This window comes from Mastigoproctus giganteus, unplaced genomic scaffold (assembly GCF_048544385.1).
Source record: "Mastigoproctus giganteus isolate SK-2022 unplaced genomic scaffold, ASM4854438v1 scaffold_18, whole genome shotgun sequence".
NCBI lineage: Eukaryota > Metazoa > Arthropoda > Arachnida > Uropygi > Thelyphonidae > Mastigoproctus > Mastigoproctus giganteus.
In genome coordinates this window covers 262,006-280,607 of record NW_028328295.1, presented here as the reverse complement: position 1 = coordinate 280,607, position 18,602 = coordinate 262,006, and the positions used below count along the sequence as shown (strand labels likewise).

At 36.4% G+C, this 18,602-nt stretch overlaps 1 protein-coding gene across 1 annotated transcript in view; it reads left to right on the top strand.

The window, feature by feature from the left end:
• mus302 (mutagen-sensitive 302) overlaps positions 1-18,602 on the top strand; it is a 279,343-nt gene that overhangs the window by 65,784 nt on the left and 194,957 nt on the right. Inside the window, exon 5 of the mRNA XM_090389437.1 lies at positions 12,950-13,052. Coding sequence (XP_090245563.1) covers positions 12,950-13,052 — 103 coding nt within the window. The remainder of the gene's footprint in view (positions 1-12,949; positions 13,053-18,602) is intronic.

The following is an 18,602-nucleotide window of genomic DNA, read 5'->3' as shown; positions in this document are numbered from 1 at the left end:
AAGCCTTGAATGGTTTCAGCATGCTCAATGCTGATGGGATTCTTTCTCTTGCTCAGAATAATCACCTGAGAGGACAAAAATTCAAATTGAGGAAAGACAGATATAGGATAGACATGTGGAAATTTGCCTTTAGCCAGCGGGTAGTTGGTCGGTGGAACAGACTTCCATCCCTTGTCGTGGAAGTTGATAGCCTAAATAAATTTAAGGCTCAGCTGGACAGGTATTTCGAACGAACAGAGGGGTGAAGTGGAAGTGGTTTTTTTTTTTTGCTGATGCTGCATAAGCTTGCTTTCTTGCATGATATGCCTCTACTGATGCTAAAGTTCAAATTTCGTCCCTCCCCACGGTATAGTGCTTGAGGCTCTTCTGCCATCTCACCTCCAGCACTTGTGGACGGTTGATCTAGTGGAGCTTACCCTTCCTGGCCTCCTTTTTCATTCCTTCTATTTCCCCCAGGCATTCAGTTTTCCTTTACATTTTTTTTCTTATTTTATTTTTTTTATTTATTCTAATTATTCTACACACTTTAAAATATTTTTCTGGCTTGCCAGATGGTTCATAAGTGCAGCAACTATGGGAAAATTTCAATTTACAATTACTTTTACTATTAACAACTCTTTTTCTAACCGTTTTGCTTTTCACTTCTTTATCTTGATATCTAATTCTTATGTTAACTATATCCATTCAATAAATCAATACTAACCATAAACCTTATCATTTCAAAGTTCATTACTAACATTATACATAGACCATTTCCAAATATACTAGTTGACTTCTTATTGTTGTCTCACTCTATTGTTTTCTAGCTATCCTGGCTGGCAACTTCGCCAATTGTATGACTTCCTTTCTTAATAGGGATGTCAATTGTAGGCATACACTCCTTTTCTGTGTTCTATTATGTATAAATAATTAGTTACTTATTTATACACAGTTTTTTTCACCTACATTAATTTTATCTGGTAACTACAAGTTATCCTGGGGCCTCTGACTGCATTAACAAAATTCCAGGCAATTTATTTATTTAGCTAGAAAATTTAGTGAGACAATTGACAATACACATGAAAAATTTAGCATGTTTAATTATAGAAACTGACTTAAATACATACAGAATTTATCACAAGAAAACTTTTCCTTATTACAGATGTTCCTCCACTGGGATAGACAATTTCAACAAGTCTTCTATATCTCATTCTAAATTGAATTATATATAGTTTTTTACGACATCCAATTTGATTATCCAGCTACCTCCTAGGCTAGTCAAATTTATCACAGTTAGGATTTCAGAATGACTTTCTCCCTTTTTTTGGATTATTTCCTTGACTAGGAATAATAATACGAAACGGTACTTACAATAACTTTCATTTCTCCGAGTTTTGGACCAGCTCCTTGAACTTCCAGCACTTTCTTTAATAGCTTCCACATCAGATTCCTTGTTATTATCCAAGATTCTGCTCGACCAAACTCACTTTAATGTGGCCTATTCATACGAAACGGCACACTTACTATAAATTTATCTACTCTCTTTGAACTACTACTAGTTACATATCTGCACCTAACTACAACTCCCAACCACGACGTCTCTCAACTACTAACTTACTCGCTGCTTTCCAACTTGCTAACTCTGAAAACTCCGCTTACTTGCCACCGAACCAGTCCTTATATATCCGAACTTTACCTAAATTTCCCTGAATTTTGACCTGACCTTCCCTCTGTAAGTCAAATGTTCACCGCACTTCTGAGAAATATTATCTCGCCCTTAGATATTTTCCTAATGACTATTCCTTATCCCATTACAATTGTTCGTTGCATGTATAATTGTTGTTCACTGAAATTTTATAATTATACAGAATGTTCCCACGTTAATTTCACCCATATACTTTATTATTATTATCTTAATTTATTTATTTGTAAAAATAAATTTTTTTTTTTTAAATAAGCTTACATTGTCTTATGTCCTCTCTGAGTTTCTTTCTAATGGCTTTGCATAATTCAGTATACTCAATTTTCTCCTTGTCAATGTTTATCTTGCTCTTCATTTTTCGCCTTTGGTATATCATAACAAGTGTTTCTTGATTAATTTTTTTCTTCTTTGGATTTCTTTTTCCCTATAGGTTTCTTGGGCTTTATCACTTTCAGAAAGTTGTAATATTCCTCATCGATATCTTGGTCCTGAGCAGTCTGCAGAAGCTCAAACTTGTTCTTAAGTTCCAGTACATACTGCTTTTTCTCCTCTTCTGTTATCTCAAAGAACTTCATATTATTTACTCGAATCAGTTTTTTTCCTTTCTTTTCTTACCTCTATAACAAGTGTGTATCTTACCATTCTGTGATCACTTCCAACATTTACCTTGTTCAGGACAGTAACATCATTCACAATATATCTTTTGTTAGTGAGGATGAAGTCTATTTTATTAGTTGTTAATCCATTTGGGCTCTTCCATGTCCACTTTCTGTTCTCCCTTTTTTTGAAAAAAGTGTTCATTACTGACATTCCTGGAGATTCTGCAAATTCCACAAGTCTTTCACCTCTTTCATTTCTTTCACCAATTCCAAAATTTCCTATAGTTCCCATTTCTGTGCAGTTTTGTCTCTTTCCAACCTTAGCATCGAAGTCCCCCATAATGATAGTTGGCTTGCAGGTTTTCTGTTCTGCTAGAAGACTCTCAATTTTGGTGTACATTTCTTCAACCTCTTCATCATCGTGGCTTGATGTTGGTGCATAAATCATTATAACCTTTAGCTTATACCTCTTAGAAATCCTGAGTAGTAGTCTTGAAACCCTTGGTGATGTACTTTTGAATTCCAAAATGTTGTTTTTTATATCTTTATGGACCAGAAATCTAACTCCACTTTCAATCCTTTCACTGTTTCCATTGGTGTACAGCAGATTTCCACTTGATAAACTTATAAGTGATTCATTTCTTCTTCTTGTTTCAGCCAAACTGATGATATTCCAATTCACATTTTCTTATTCCTTTTCCAGCTCTAATATGCTGTCTTCACCGATGAGCGATCTTACGTTGTAACAGACCATGTTCAGTTTCCGTGCCTGGCAGCCTGGTCATACCCAGAGATTCTTAGCACCTTCTGCTTCCACTCTGATCCTCTCACTGCCGTAAGAAGGAGAGTGAAGGCTGCTGGTGATTGAGGGCCATTTGTTTCGTCTTACTGTCATGTGCTGGAGGGTTTGGTCTTTTCCTCTTCACGCTGACCAGGTGTCTTGAAGAGAACCACTCTACACGTTCGTTGCCATCTAAGTGACGTAACAGGGAAAAGGTGTGCATGAGTGGATTTTAGGGAGGCAGACCAACCGGACTTCTCCTAAATCTTTTGTAATATAAAGATATTGGATCCATCACTGTTTTAGACTGAGTGTCTGATAACACACAGAATACCTGTTCCCCTCTAAACTCAAGTGGACCATTCTGATTCATCTCCTTCCTTTTAGAGTTTGTATAAGTAAAGAAGTCTTTGCCATTTTTTTTTGCATCCATTTCTAAAGGTTTCTCACAATCTACCTTTGCTTGCCTAACCTCCTTTATGACTTAATTACAGACTCAATATGTAACATCAATATGTTGCATGTCCTCGTGTTCACACATTCCTGTTTTAGTCTGAGATGTCTCCTACCTCATTTCTGTGTTGCCGGATAATTTATATGCATCCCATGCATTTTTTCTTCTCTGCCACCAGTCTCATTAGTTCATCTGACATCCATTTGGGTCTAAACCTAGAATGGTATTTCTTAATTGGAACAAAAAGCTTGGTATCTTCCAAGATTACTTCCTTGAATGCTTTCCATTTAGAATTTGCTGTTGTAACATCATCAGTTGGTCCCACTGTATAGAAATTAAAAAATCTCGGAGACCACCATAGTCACCTTTATGAAAGCAAAAACTCTTCCCTTTATCCCCCCTGATGGTAGTTACATCTCTAAGTAAATCCCACATCAGTACACTGTGATCACTGCCACCTAGTGGTTCCTTTATCTGTAAATTCTTATTGCATGAATAACACTGCTGATAATCAGATCAATAGTGTTACTCCCTCTGGTTGCCTCTCTAACATGCTGCTGTAGAAAACAATCATCCAATAAATCCACAAAAGCCTTGCTAGTGTGCAACTGACCAATCCACAAGTTTCAATCAATATCTAGGAACTTAAAATCCCCCGTTATAAGACACTCTGATTTACTGGCCCACTCTATTTCTCTTTTTAATTGTTCATTGTACTCATCAGAGTCATTAGGCCTATTACAAACTCCTACTCTCAGTGCTTATGTCACACCAAACTGACTCAATGTTGCACTGTCCATCTATGTCAGGGGTCGGCAAACTACAGCCCGCGGGCCAAATCTGGCCCGCCCCCTCTTTTTAACCCGGCCCGCAGGTTAATATTGTTTTTTACATGAAAAAAATTAAAAATAAATCAAATTACGTGCTGTGCAATAGCTGGTAGTCGAGTTGAGAATAATGACCACACGTGGTGCTACTGGCGTCGCATATTCGCATTCTGTCGTCTACCATAGAACAAGTGTTGCCAGCATTTCTCTCAGTTTTGCTTTATCGGCACACATGGTATTGTCTGTCATGGCACTCTGCGATCTTTTTTTTTATTATCCACCGTTTCCATGTCACCCCCAAGACCAAATATGAAGAGAAAAGTGGACTTCGAATGTCGTGCTTTTAAAGCTGAATTATTTTGTCATAGAAATAAATGACAAAGTGTCATGTTTATCATGTAATGACACAATAGCTGTGCGAAAAGAATACAATATACGTTGTCATTACCAAAGTAAGCACGCGGCACAATATTCAAAACTCACAGAAAATCAATGGAAGCTAAAATTGGAAAGTTTAAAACATAATGCATCATCACAACGCAATTTATTCGGTTAAAATAAAAAATGATAATGAAGCAGTAACTAAAGTAAGCTTACGAATAGCTCATTTATTAGCCAAGAAAGGGAAACCATTTACCGATGGTGAATTAATTAAATCATGTTTGCTTGTGGCAGTCGAAGAAATGTGTCCAGAGAAAATGGATTTGTTTCGCTCTGTCAGTCTTTTGGCGAAGAAGTTAGAAGAGTTGAGGACATCGGGAGCCACATCAAGAGTCAATTAAAAGACAAGGCAAAAAATTTCAAGTGGTTTTCGTTGGCTCTTGATGAGTCTACAGACATTACTGATACTGCTCAATTGTTGCTGTTTATTCGAGGAGCCAATACTGAGTTTGAGGTTACTGAAGAATTAGCTTCTATGAATAGTCTGCATGGAACAGCTACAGGCAAAGATATCTTCAAGGAAGTCGAGAAAACGCTAACACAGTACAATTTGCAATGGAATCAGTTAAAATGTGTCACAACTGATGGTGGTAAAAATATGTGTGGAACGGGGAAAGGATTAGTTGGACAAATTTTTAAGGCTTGTGAAGAAGCTAAATGTTGAAAACCACTGGTAATTCATTGTATTATTCACCAGCAGGCTCTTTGTGGGAAACACCTCAATCTGTCATGTGTTATTGAACCAGTTGTGTCAGCAGTTAACTTTATTCGCTCTTGTGGACTTAACCATCGTCAGTTTCTTGATTTTTTATTAGAGATTGAAGCCGAATATCCTGATTTGCCTTACCATACAGCAGTTCGATGGCTCAGCAATGGAAAAGTTTTATTGATATTTTTTGAACTCAGAGAAGCAATAGAAATTTTTCTAAATGAGAAAAACTGCCCACAACCACCATTATCTAACAATGAATGGCTATGGAAATTAGCATTTGCTACTGACATTGTAGGATATCTTAACGAATTTAACTTAAAATTACAGGGGAAAACAGTGCTCATATGTGAAACGTATTCTATTGTAAAGTCATATCGTCAAAAATTTGCATTGTTTGAAACACAAATCACATTAACCAAGTTTGACCATTTTCCATGCTGTAAAAAATTTCAAATATTAGCGAAATCCCCATTCCCAAAAAAATTCGCGGCGGATATATTTTCTGAACTTAAACTATAGTTACAACAGTGTTTTTCGGATCTTGATGCAAGTGCAAAAGACATTTCCATATTTCAAAATCCATTTGGCTGTACAATTGACGAGCTTCCATCAGACCTTCAATTGGAAGTGATTGATCTGCAAAATGATGATATGCTAAAGGTTAGGTTTAAAGAAATGGATCTAACCCGATGAATGTAATTGTTTTTTCTGTATTTGAGAGTACTTACCAATGTGAAAAGACATTTTCGAAAATGAAATATGTAAAATTGCAATACAGATCATTATTAACGGATGACCATTTGCAAACAACTTTAATGATAGGAAGTACTAACTTCGAACTCCAGTATGATGAAGTATTATCTCAGAAAAAACAGTTACATTCATCGCATTAGTACAAAATTTAGCCAGTTCTATAATACGTTTATTAATAAATGGAAATATTTTATTCATTTTTTTTGTAAGTGTCAGCATGTGTATAAATATTATGTAAAATATCACTTCCTAATAAAAAGATTTTGAATCTGGTTTTTTTTGTTGTTGTTCTATGAGTAGAATTAGCCATGTAAATATCTTCGAGCTTTGCTATCTGGACCGCCGAGCCTAAAAATTTTACGATCTGGCTCTTTCCAAAAAAAGTTTGCCGACCCCTGATCTATGTCAACTGGATGCACTTCCTTAGACTTTGTGTTTCTTAACCAGCAGCATAACCCCCCCCCCCCCCAATCCTATCCTGTCTATCCTTTCTGTACACATTGTATTCCCCAAATTCCAATTCTGCCTTCCTTATATCTGGGTGACACCACGTCTCTGATATTCCACAATATCACACTTTGATATCGTTACTAGCACCTCAAATTCATCAAATTTATTTACTATACTCCTAGCATTGGTGTATATGCAAGTATATGTGCACCTGTTCTTACTCTAACACAGTTCATGTATTTACTTGTTTCATAACTCCCAACAGTTCCCGAAATCCCCAGCAACTTGCTTTCCGGGCTGCTGCTCATTCCAGTAGAAGCAGGTCAAGAATCACTTCCACCTCTGCCTGTGGCTACTGTTAATCTATTAGTCTGTGAATCCTCCCAAGCTAGCAGTTTTCCAACCCACCTAACATTGCGTTAATAGCATCAGCAAATATTCTTGCACCCTTTTTTAGTTAAATGTATCCGATCTCTGTAGAAGCAATCTCTCCTGTTAACAAGCATAGACCATGCTGAGAAAAATTCTACCCCATGAGCCTTGCACAATCTCTCCAGGGCCAAATTGATTGACAGGGCTCTCATTGTATACTCCCTCCTATCATGTCTGGGCAGGATTGCAGACACTTTCAAATTTAACTGTAACTGATGAATTTTTTCAACATTGACCCGTACTTGTTAAATAAATCCATAGATCTACACTTAATGTCATTAGTGCGAACATGTACAATGATATCACCTTTTGTGCCCTTAAAAGATGTCTGCTCTACAACTTCATCAACTTTTGCACCTGGCAGACATACCCTGGTCCTATTCCACCTATCCTTTTTGCTATATTTGCTCGACCTATCCTATCCTGCTAAGTGTTTCTTCTACTTTTAGTGTTAATCCATTTTTACCTGTGATGTACAGCTTTTAGACAAACTGTTTTAAGAACGGTTTTCTTAGATTGTTTTTTTTTTTCTTTGTATATGCAACCTGCCTACTACTTCTTTTTAGACCAAGAGTTAGATGTGTACCCAGATGTGGTTAGATATGTTGAGACAGGCAAAGAGGTAGCTATATAACCCTGCTAAGTGTTTTTTCCTAATTCAGTTGTTTTCTGGTTAAACTGTGCTAGTATTTTCTTGTAACATAGTGTTCATGTTCTGTGTCAGTAGCAACTCATGACTGAGTGAAAAATCCAAATATATTATGTTACATTTACAGTAACTATGTTGAGGTGAAACAATGACAGGATATATCATCATTAAAATAATAAAATAATAAAATAACAAATAATAAAATAATTGGAATTAAAATAATTGACCAAGATAATTGTTCTCGTTCTCCACAAAGTGTGCCATTCATGTTTGGAGGGCTTGCAATTAAGGAAATGTGGTAAAATGAAAGCAATGACATTTGCCATTCTCATGTTGTGGAGGGAACCTCAGAATATTTATGACTGCTACTTTTGTTATGTAAATGTAGCAGGCTAACATCACGAACAAACAGTGTGTTGTATATCCCAACAACATTGCTTCAGCTTCAAGGCCAGTACCCCAAGGACATGAACTACCATACCACCTCCACCAGTTGTTCTTGCATATATGCTATCAGATCTCAACTGATATTTGTGATCTAGAGGATGACAAACTAATGTGATCCGCTGGCCCCAGAACGATCTTTTCATGGCATAGACATCATGAAAAAGAATTGGTTCCTGTTATTCCGAAGAAGGCTAGATGATATACCGCAACAACATTCCTTCAGTTATGAACTTTTTTAAAAATTTTCTGCCTATCAGTAGAGTGGAGGCTATTTATTGACTCATCGCAGCAAAGCCTCAAAGGAGTTCTTCATAATGGAAACAAGTATGCATCAATTCCTGTATCCCATTCAGCACATTTAAAAGAAAACTACAAAAGTGTTAAGCTTTTGTAAAAAAATTTCTATGAGGCTAGTGTATGGAGATTTTTAAGTTATTAATCTACTACTTGGCCAACAACTTAGTTATACAAATATGCCTTGCTTTCTGTGTTAGTGGGATAGTGGAGCAATAATTGAACATTGGGAAAGGAAAGTGTGGCCACCAAGACAGTCTCTGACACCATGTTCAAGGAACCATTATATTTGCCACCTGGCATCAGCTGAACGTCTTCCAGACAGACCTTAATGATCTCATTGTGGAACTGCCTGTTCCTATTCCCTTATTATGAGATCTTAATGGATGTGATATCCTCTGGGGTAGTGGAGACACTAATATGAGGGGCTGTAAAATAGAGCGCATACTCAAAAATAATCGCTCTCTTTTCTAAATATGGGTACAACCTCCATTTTCCACATGCCTACTCATATGTTTGCTGCCATTGATCTCCCTTCCTATCTGCTCCCTTTCTTCATATCTGAGGTTGATCACTTCCCTATGATATCTCTTCTGGCTGAAAGAAAGACCACGTCACCCATGAAGAATAGCTCAGTGAAGTTTGCTAAGACTGACTGGAATGCCTTTGAACATTTTGTACCTCACAAGAGTCAGTCAGAAGTCCATTAATGATTCTGATACTACATTACAGAAGGTTTTAACCATGCAGCAGTTGAAATTCTGAAAATGTCTACACAGTGCCCATCATTTCCAAAACCTTGGTGGAATTCAGAATGCATAGCAGTTAGAAAAGCCCAAAACAAGGATGAGGGATATTTTGCCGAAATCCTATCACAGAAAATTTAAATACTTGTCAAAGCATGCTGTATCCCATGGGAGAGCCAAAGGGAATCTCTGATCTGCTTACCTCTTCCATAATCCAGGCTGCTTGCTTAAAAGTATTCTGGGATAAGATTCGGAAAATGAAGGGATATGATAAAATATCCACCATGCCCATCAGTGATCCCAGGAGCACAATGGGTATACAGTTGTAAATACTCTAAGAGAAACATTTGTAAATATCTCTGTAATAACATCATTCCCCATGTTCTTGGTCCTAAAAGAGAAAAGTGAAAAATGTTCATTAAACTTCTCTTTTAAAGGGCTTGAACCTTACAACAAGCCCTTTATATAAGAAGAGTTAAGTTCAACACTAATTCTTTCATGAGCAAGTGCTGTGGGACCAGATGACATCCACTATGAAATGATAAACACCTTTCAATGAAATCTAAGGATCATCTTTTAGTTTTATTTAATAGAATCTTTCTTGGCAAAGATTTTCTCAATTCCTTGAGAAAGGCAATCATCTTTCCTTCCCAAAATCAGGAAAGGATCCTATAAATCCGAGTAACTATTGTCCCATCCTTCTGACAAGCTGTTTGTGCAAAATCCTATAAAGAATGGTTAATGCTTGCCTTATGTGTTATTTGGAAAGAGATGGTCTGCTTTCCAGGACAGTGTGGCTTCCAAAGAAATGTGTGGCCACTTTGGATCATTTAATCAGACTCAAAACATACAGTTGTGATGCATTTATTAAATCTGAGCATCTGGTGTCAGTTTTCTTCCTCCTTCTTACTTAATCATCAGTTTCAAGAAGTTCATATCAGATCCACAATCTCTCTCAAGTGTTTTGCCAACTTGAGGGGTTCGACAACAGTAAAATAATGCCTTCTACTCTGATGATTTTACCATATTTCGTCATTCATGCAATATGAGGGTCACTGAAAGGCAACTCAAATATCACGATGCAAAGTTGATTACTTTGCATCGTGATATTGACTAATGGGTTCAAATTTTTGACACAGAAGACCATTGGTGTTCACTTGTGTCATTTCATCCTGACCCAGAATTAAGGCTTGGGCAAAAAAACTTTCCAGTTGTAACAGAAGTCAAATTCCTAGGATTTATTTTTGACAAGAAGCTGACAACATATTTATCAACTAAGGACTAGGTGTGCCAAAGTGCTTAACATGCTTTGCTCCCTTTCATCAACTTCGTGATGTGCAGATTGCCATACCTTATCCCAGTTCTACTGGGCTCTTGTCTGTCCTAAACTTGATTATGGTTTCCAGGTTTATACTTCTGCTAGAGATAATGTACTTTGATGGTTAGACCCAGTACACCACCAGGCCGTCCAGACTGCTAGTGAAGCATTCCATACATCTAATGTCCAAAGCCTCTATGTTGAAAAAATGAGCTTTGGCTTTCTCTTTGACATAAGCAGTTGTCCTTGGCAGTACACTTTTAAATTGAAGTCCCTGCTTGATCACCCATGAAAATCAGTCTTTGAATCAAGATGGGAAAATCTCTACAACACTTGTCGGACTGCCAACCAACATTTTGATATTCAAATCCAAGGGGTGTTGACCAAACTAAACATGACAGTAGACAACATTGCCCAGTCACCAAGCAGCTCCTTCCATCCTGGCATGCCCATCTTCCAACTTGTCACTTCCCCCTTCAAGATCTGAGAGAAGGCTGCCACACCACCAGCTGTGTACTAGCAACTCTTGCAGTACATCATGAAATATTCTGACTTTCTGCCAGTATACACAGACGGCTCTAAATCAGAATAATATGTGGTGTCAACTGCTGTCCTTCCACAGAAAATACTATTCATCCAGCTTACAGACTAACAATATGTAACAAACTCCCAGTGGCAAGATTCTTGGCATGGACAGGCTGCAAATAAACTAAAGCAGATTATGCCTATATAATCAGTTAACAGCAATCCAGTCTACAAGATCTGAAGAGAGGAAGTTTTTCTTGCTTGGCTCTGCATAGGTCACAGTTATCTGACATTTTTTTCTGCTGAGGTTGATTGATCCACTTGGTGTGAGAACTGTAAAACTACTTTAACCATTTGCCATAATTTTTTGGAATGTCCTCTTTTTACCAATGCACAATTATGTTTTAGGATTTTATTAACCTGGCTGATCTGTTTACACTAAACCAGATTTTAGGTAATAGCGACAATATATCTGATGTTTTTAACTTTTTACAGTCCACTAATTTACACATATGTATTTAAATTTATCCTTTTATATTTTTGATACGCTTTTTTTTTTTTCACTTCTTTTGGTGTGGCAACCTGTTTACATGTTACCACATATTTTTTTGTGTTTTTTCTTTATTTTGGCTTGGTGCATTATAGCCACTGCTCTATTAAACCCCAAATAACCAACCAAACAGCCTCCACTAATAATTCATTATTAGTAAATTAATAAGAGGAGTTTACCTCAATATAGTACGTGGAACACTTCCGTATGATACCCTCCAGAAATTAAAACGGAAAAAACGAAAAAATCGACAACTTACCGGTACATTAAAGTAAAATATAAATAATTAAAGTAAAATATAAATAATTAAATAATCAATTTAACACAATTCAAAATCAATTCAAATTAACGCAATTAAAAGAATCTAACGAAAATATTCAAAACGATTTTCCTTCCTGAAGCTGACAATGCTGAAGCTGAGAATTTTCATTCCTGTGATCACGACAGTCGGTCGAATAGCATTGTCAGCTTCAGGAAGGAAAATCGTTTTGAATATTTTCGTTAGATTCTTTTAATTGCGTTAATTTGAATTTTAATTGTTTTGAATTGATTTTGAATTGTGTTAAATTGATTATTTAATTATTTATATTTTACTTTAATTAATTATTTATATTTTACTTTAATGTACCGGTAAGTTGTCGATTTTTTCATTTTTTCCGTTTTAATTTCTGGAGGGTATCATACGGAAGTGTTCCACGTACTATATTGAGGTAAACTCCTCTTATTAATTTACTAATATTATTATCAACGTAGAACATATTGAGTATTACAGCTCTGATTCATACTAACTAATAATTCATAAATTCCTAGGCTGTAGCACCTCAAATAGATGTATCAGTCCCACCAGACAAAGGGCTTGCAGAATGGTCTCTATCGGTATCCTTGAATCACCACATCTAATCTACGTCTGGTAGACCAAACCTATAACATACCACTTGTAATATCATCTGATATCACTCCTATGTTGTTAGATGGTATTGTATTCAAATATGAGAAGAATAAAGTAATAAGTCCCACAGTTGTATCCATTTGTGTGCCATTTTGTTTTTATCTGTGGGATAAAAAACAGTGATGTTAATATTATATTGAACTGACATCCGAGTCAAATACATTCTCTTAATGTTATTTTCTACTAAATATTTGTAAATCTTAGTTATTTGGAATCTTTCAGATTTAGAGGTATAAATTAATATATATCATTGAATTAAATGTTATCAAAGCTTTTTTCCTTTTAACATTTGGGTAGTATATCCTAAAAGGTACATTTATAGAAATATATTTTTTTAATAGATGTATAGAAAGATGGCTAAAAGGAAAGGGATCGAAGTGCCCACAGTGTAATGCATTAGCTAAGCGATCTGATATCAGAACAATTTATGCCAGGACGCTTAAGGTATGTGATAATTAATTGGGACTTTAAAAAAAAAAAAGATGGAGCTCTTTTTCATAATTTTTGCAAGAAAAAATAAAAACTTACTATTTCTAATTTTTTATCTGATTTTTAAATTATAGGAGGAGGAGGAAAAGGAAATAATTTTCATGCTGGCATCTGTTATAAACTAAGGCTACAATTACACCAGGCCCTCGTTATAACACAGTTCACTCTACACTGATTCGCTATAATGCTGTTCTTATATTATAACCCATATCTCACTGTAACGCTCTTTTTTCAGATTTAATTTTTGGTATGTTTCTAAAGCATTTAGGGCATAAGCCTCAAGCTATGGGGGAGTCTAGACTATGTATGAATATAGTGCAAGTGCGTCAGAAATACATTGCTATATCTGAATAAATCAGAATATTAGTAAAACGGCATCGTTTTAAGTTATATCTCATATTGTGAATACCTTCACAATGAGTTGCCATGATAATGCACTACTTTGAATAAGTAACGCTTCACTTAAGGAGAAGGCTAATGTTACTTATTCTCAGATGGATACCACCATCCAGACGGCACCGTTTCAGGGCTATTTGTATGTGGGATAATAACTTGACTATCCACTTGTCCCTATTAGACTTAGAAAAGCAAAAAGGTAGAAGGAAAGTAATAGAGGAGTGGAAGAGGAAAAGAAACGGTGTAGAAGAATGAAAGGGACAGTAATTCCTTCAACTCACACCACTCAAAAACTCAAATTCCTCAAATAGGCAATGATTCCCCAGTGGAGAAGGCTGTTGTTACCTATTCTTGGAAACTCTGGCTTCCCCTGGTGCCGTTACAGGGCTATTTGGCCCTTCTTCGGTGGGTGGGTATGTACCCGAGTGATGCAATGATGGCAAAACAGTTATGACGTAAAACTCCACAATATGAGAGATGCCTGATGGTGTACTTATTCAAAGTAGTGCAATATCATGGCAACTCGTTGTATATCTCATATTGTGAAGGTATTCACAATATGAGATATAACTTAAAACGATGCCGTTTTACTAATATTCTGATTTATTCAGATATAGCTATGTATTTCTGATGCACTTGCACTATATTTATACATTTTTGGTATGTTTAACGAAAACGTTTCATCTGATGTAGTCGATAGCTTGAAAATGAATAGCAAAATAGCATTAAAAGGTTTCCCACACCGACTTGAGAAATTTTCTTCCACGCTAATTTAATTTAAGCTAATTTAATTTAATTTAATTGCAGTACAGCGGCTTGTTACGATTTCTGAGATCAACATTTTAAAAAATGATCAAGTATATTGCTTATAATATTTAAGTTATATGCATTTATCCAAAGTGTAGTAATCACTCAGTATGGTGTTAGGTAATGGACAGTTTACTCGAACATTGTATAATAATTAATGCAACGCAGTTACATTTTCGAAGATGAATAATGGCAGATAAGAATTAAAAAGCAACAACGTCTGGATGTGGTACGAAGCTTACTAAGGTAAGAAAAAGACAATTTGAAAATTAAATTATACGTTTTAAGGTGAATCAATTCCATTCAATGACAAGTGGATGTGTGCAATCATTTAGGACTGACAGATTCAACTGTAAGAACAATTATAAAAAATAAAGAATTAATTTTAGCAGCAGGAAAGACAGCTGTTCCACTGCAAGCAACTAAATTGGTTTAAATTAGCTGGGCCAGCTATTATAATTGAAATAGAGAGACTTCTAAATAATTTTATTGAAGATAATATCCAATGCACAATTCTGTTAAGTTAAATATTATTAAATAAAAAGCGATTAGCCTATATGATGATCTGAAGAAAGCTCACCTTAAAATTAAAAAAAAAAAGAAAAAAAAGTGGAACCATTTACAGCTAGTAAGGGCTGGTTCAATAGATTTAAAATTCTGGAGAAGCCATAAGTGCAGATCAAGAAGGAGCCGAAACTTTCAAAAAAGAACTTCTTAAAATTATTGAAGAGGTGTTATATTTCTCAACAAGTTTTTAACATAGATGAAACAGGACTTTTTTGGAAACGAACCCCTAAAAGAAGTTTCATATCGAAAGAAGTAAAAAAGTGGTGTATTGCTTTGGGGGATTTTAAAGTAAAAACCCTTTTTAGTTTACTAGGAAGAGGGCCAAAGTACAACCCAAAATTGACCAAAGATACGAAAACTCGACAGCCCAGGGCCATCGGATTAATAGATTCATGATTTTAATTGGCATTTTAAGTTTGATACGTAATGTAGTTACCACATAATTATATATGTATGTAATGGAGAATATTTTATATGTACAGATTTTTAATATTAAATATTTTGACCGACATTTGGCATCTTTTCACTACCGTTTATTATTTGTGAGTCGCGGTGGTATAGACCACAACTCAGAAATACATACATTACATTACGTCAATATGGTGCTCACTTAGCACTCTGTTTTTCCGGAATGAATTATCAGCATTAAACGGGGATCATCTGTATTTAGAAACATAGAAAAGAGTTGACAGCACTTACTTAATGGAATACAGTGTAGCAATTGAAAAATGAGAGTGATGTTATGAGTGCTGGTGGTGCCACCTACTAGAAGTAAATATGTTCTTCAAGCACTGCAGTCAAGGTCATCAGAAATTGCCACCATTTCAGAATGTTGTGGAGCTAAACTGCACATCTCTTCTGTATCTGTGTTGTGGAGGAACAATGGAACAACAAGTACACATAGCTTTGTGTTTGACTGGGAAAAAGTGCCACAGAAATGTTTCTAATGACAAAGCAAGTGTATGGAGAGAATTGTTATTTTGATTTTTAGTTTTTAGGAGTATTACCAACTAAGGCCATATTGCTCCGGGATATGCGGTGGTCATTCACTGACGTTTCCGCATCCTCCATATTTGGTGGTGACGGGCTCGAACCCCGGTCTAATCAAGAAGCGTGTGCTACGCACTGCTGCTCCTTCCCACCTGGCTACGGAGGCGCTTGAGAGAATTGTCTGTCTTGTGCATGTGTGTTCGAGTAACATAAACAGTTCACCCATAGGTACGGGAAATCATTATTAATGACCGAGCTGCAACCCTCCGAATGATTTTAGATCTGAGAATTAAGAAAACCATATAGTAGTAGTGGCATGTGATGCAAGAAAGCAAGTGTATGAGCTTATGCAGCATCAGCCAAAAAAAAAAAAAAAAAATTTCACACAACCATTCCCTCTAAATGTTTGTCCAGTTCCTCCTTAAATGTGACAAATAATAATCAAAGATTTGAAGAAAATGAAGGTCTGTTTGCAGTTTATTCTACCAAAGTGCAGTGTGGAGGTCGGCAAACTCTCCCAAAGCCAAAAAAAAAAGTTAGCCAAGAAAGGTGGTAAAAAATCAAAACCATGCTCATCACTTTCTATGATAGCAAGGGAGTTGTGCAGAAAAAGTTCGTACCCAATGGCCAAAGTGTTACTGCTGCCTACCATCTGGATTTTTTGAAGTGTTTGTTACAGAGAATCCATCGTGTGTGTGTTCTTCTTATGGAGAAGATGGCAGTTGGTTCCTCTTTCACAGTAATGCACCAAGTCACAAGGCTCTCATTGTTTGGCAATTTTTGGCTAGCAAAGAAGTCTGCACCCAATGTATTCAAAAGACTTGGCCCCATGTGACTTCATTTTGTTTCCAAAGCTCAAGGCACCTCTGAGAGGCTGTTATTTTGATAATATTGACACCATGCAAAAAGCTGTGATGAAAACACTGAACATTATATCAGTCATGGTCTTCCACCAGTTGTTCCAGTCACTTCATGATTGTTGCATGCAGTGTGTGGATGCAGAAAGAAGTTAATTTGAATAAACCAAGTTTACTCATACATGGATCATTATTTTTAGTTTACTCATACACGGATCATTATTTTTTTTTTAGGATCAGTCTTGTTTCCCAATTGCTGCACTGTGTGTTGTATATATATGTTATGCCACTTGGCCTCCCCAACCCACATATATATGTATTTTTTTTAGAGACATAGATGCCAGAAGTGAGTCCAATTCTGGTAGGAAGCTGAATGATTTTGTGATAAGTGAGAGGAAAGTGGAGAAATTGTTGAAGCTAATTGGTGGATGAGATATCCAGTTATATTAAAGGAAGCAGCAAAAGAGGTAAGCAAACCCTTAGATTATCTACTCTATTAAAGAGATGTGCAAATGTATCCTTAATTTACAAAGAGGGATCAAAAAAGGGAGAGGAGTAATAGGACTGTTAGATTGGGGTCTGTTCTGGTGAAAAATAATGGTGTCTCTGGTTAAAGAAATAGGTGCAGACAGGAATTTATTTATATTGCAGTCACAGCATGGATTGTTAAGGAGCAATTATGTCTGACAAATCTGATTGGATACTATAACACAGTAACAAAGGAAATGGAGGCAAAATGATTTTGATACCATTGCATATAAAAGACTGCTATGCAGATAAACAGTGTGACATTAAGGGCAAGTTGCTGCTAAAGAAATGGCTGTGCGGGAGAAAACAGAGTGGTTATCAATGGGCACTGCTCTTAGCATTAGCTGAGCCATATGATGCAAGAAAGCAAGCTAATGTAGCATCAGCAAAAAAAAAAAAAAAAAAAACCATTTCACACATCCATTCCCTCTAAACATTTTTCCAGTTCCCCCTTGAATTTATTTAAGCTATCAACTTCCACAGCGATAGATGGAAGTTTGTTCCAGCAATCAACAACCCGCTGGCTAAAGGCAAATTTCCACACATCTATTCTTTAACTGTCTTTCCTCAATTTGAATTTATGCCCCCTCAGGTTCATAATCTGAGCAAGAGGAAGAATCCCATCAGAATTGAAGCTGCAATTTGAAGAACTTATTCCTTTCTTGGTAAGACCACCCCTTCGTTCCCCTAACCAATCTTGTTGCCTTTCTCTGTACTTGCTCAAGCAACTCTACATCCTTCCTAAAATGAGGTCTCCAGACCTGTATGCAGTACTCAAGGCATGGCCTGACCATTGCCTAACACAAAGGGATAATCTATTATTTCTCTATTATCAAAATTCCTGTATATCATTGACAATAGCCCATGATCTTCTCTGGCAGCTTGTCTGAACTGCTCATAAAACTTCATATCTGACTGCATAATTATACCCAGGTCTTTTTCATTTTCCACCACCCTAAGTGAAGTAACACACAATCAGTACGTTACTTTGGGGTTACTTCTACCCATATGCATTACTTTGCATTTGTCAATGTTAAACTTCAGTTGCCACTTCTCAGCCCATCTGCCCAATTTTTCTAGATCCTGTTGCAGTAGCACACTTCCATTACTGTCATTAACAACCATGCCAACCTTTGTATCATCTGCAAACGTCAACATTAAGCCTAATATACCTTCATCACTATCATTGATAAATATACAAAACAACAGTGGGCCCAACGCTGAACCCTGGGGGACTGCACTAATACCATTAGTCCACAAAGAGCAGTGTCCATTGTTTACCAGTCTGTCTTCTCCCACTCAACCACCCTTTTGTCCATTTTAGCAAATTTAACCCTGGGGGCTGACATCTGGTTAGTAT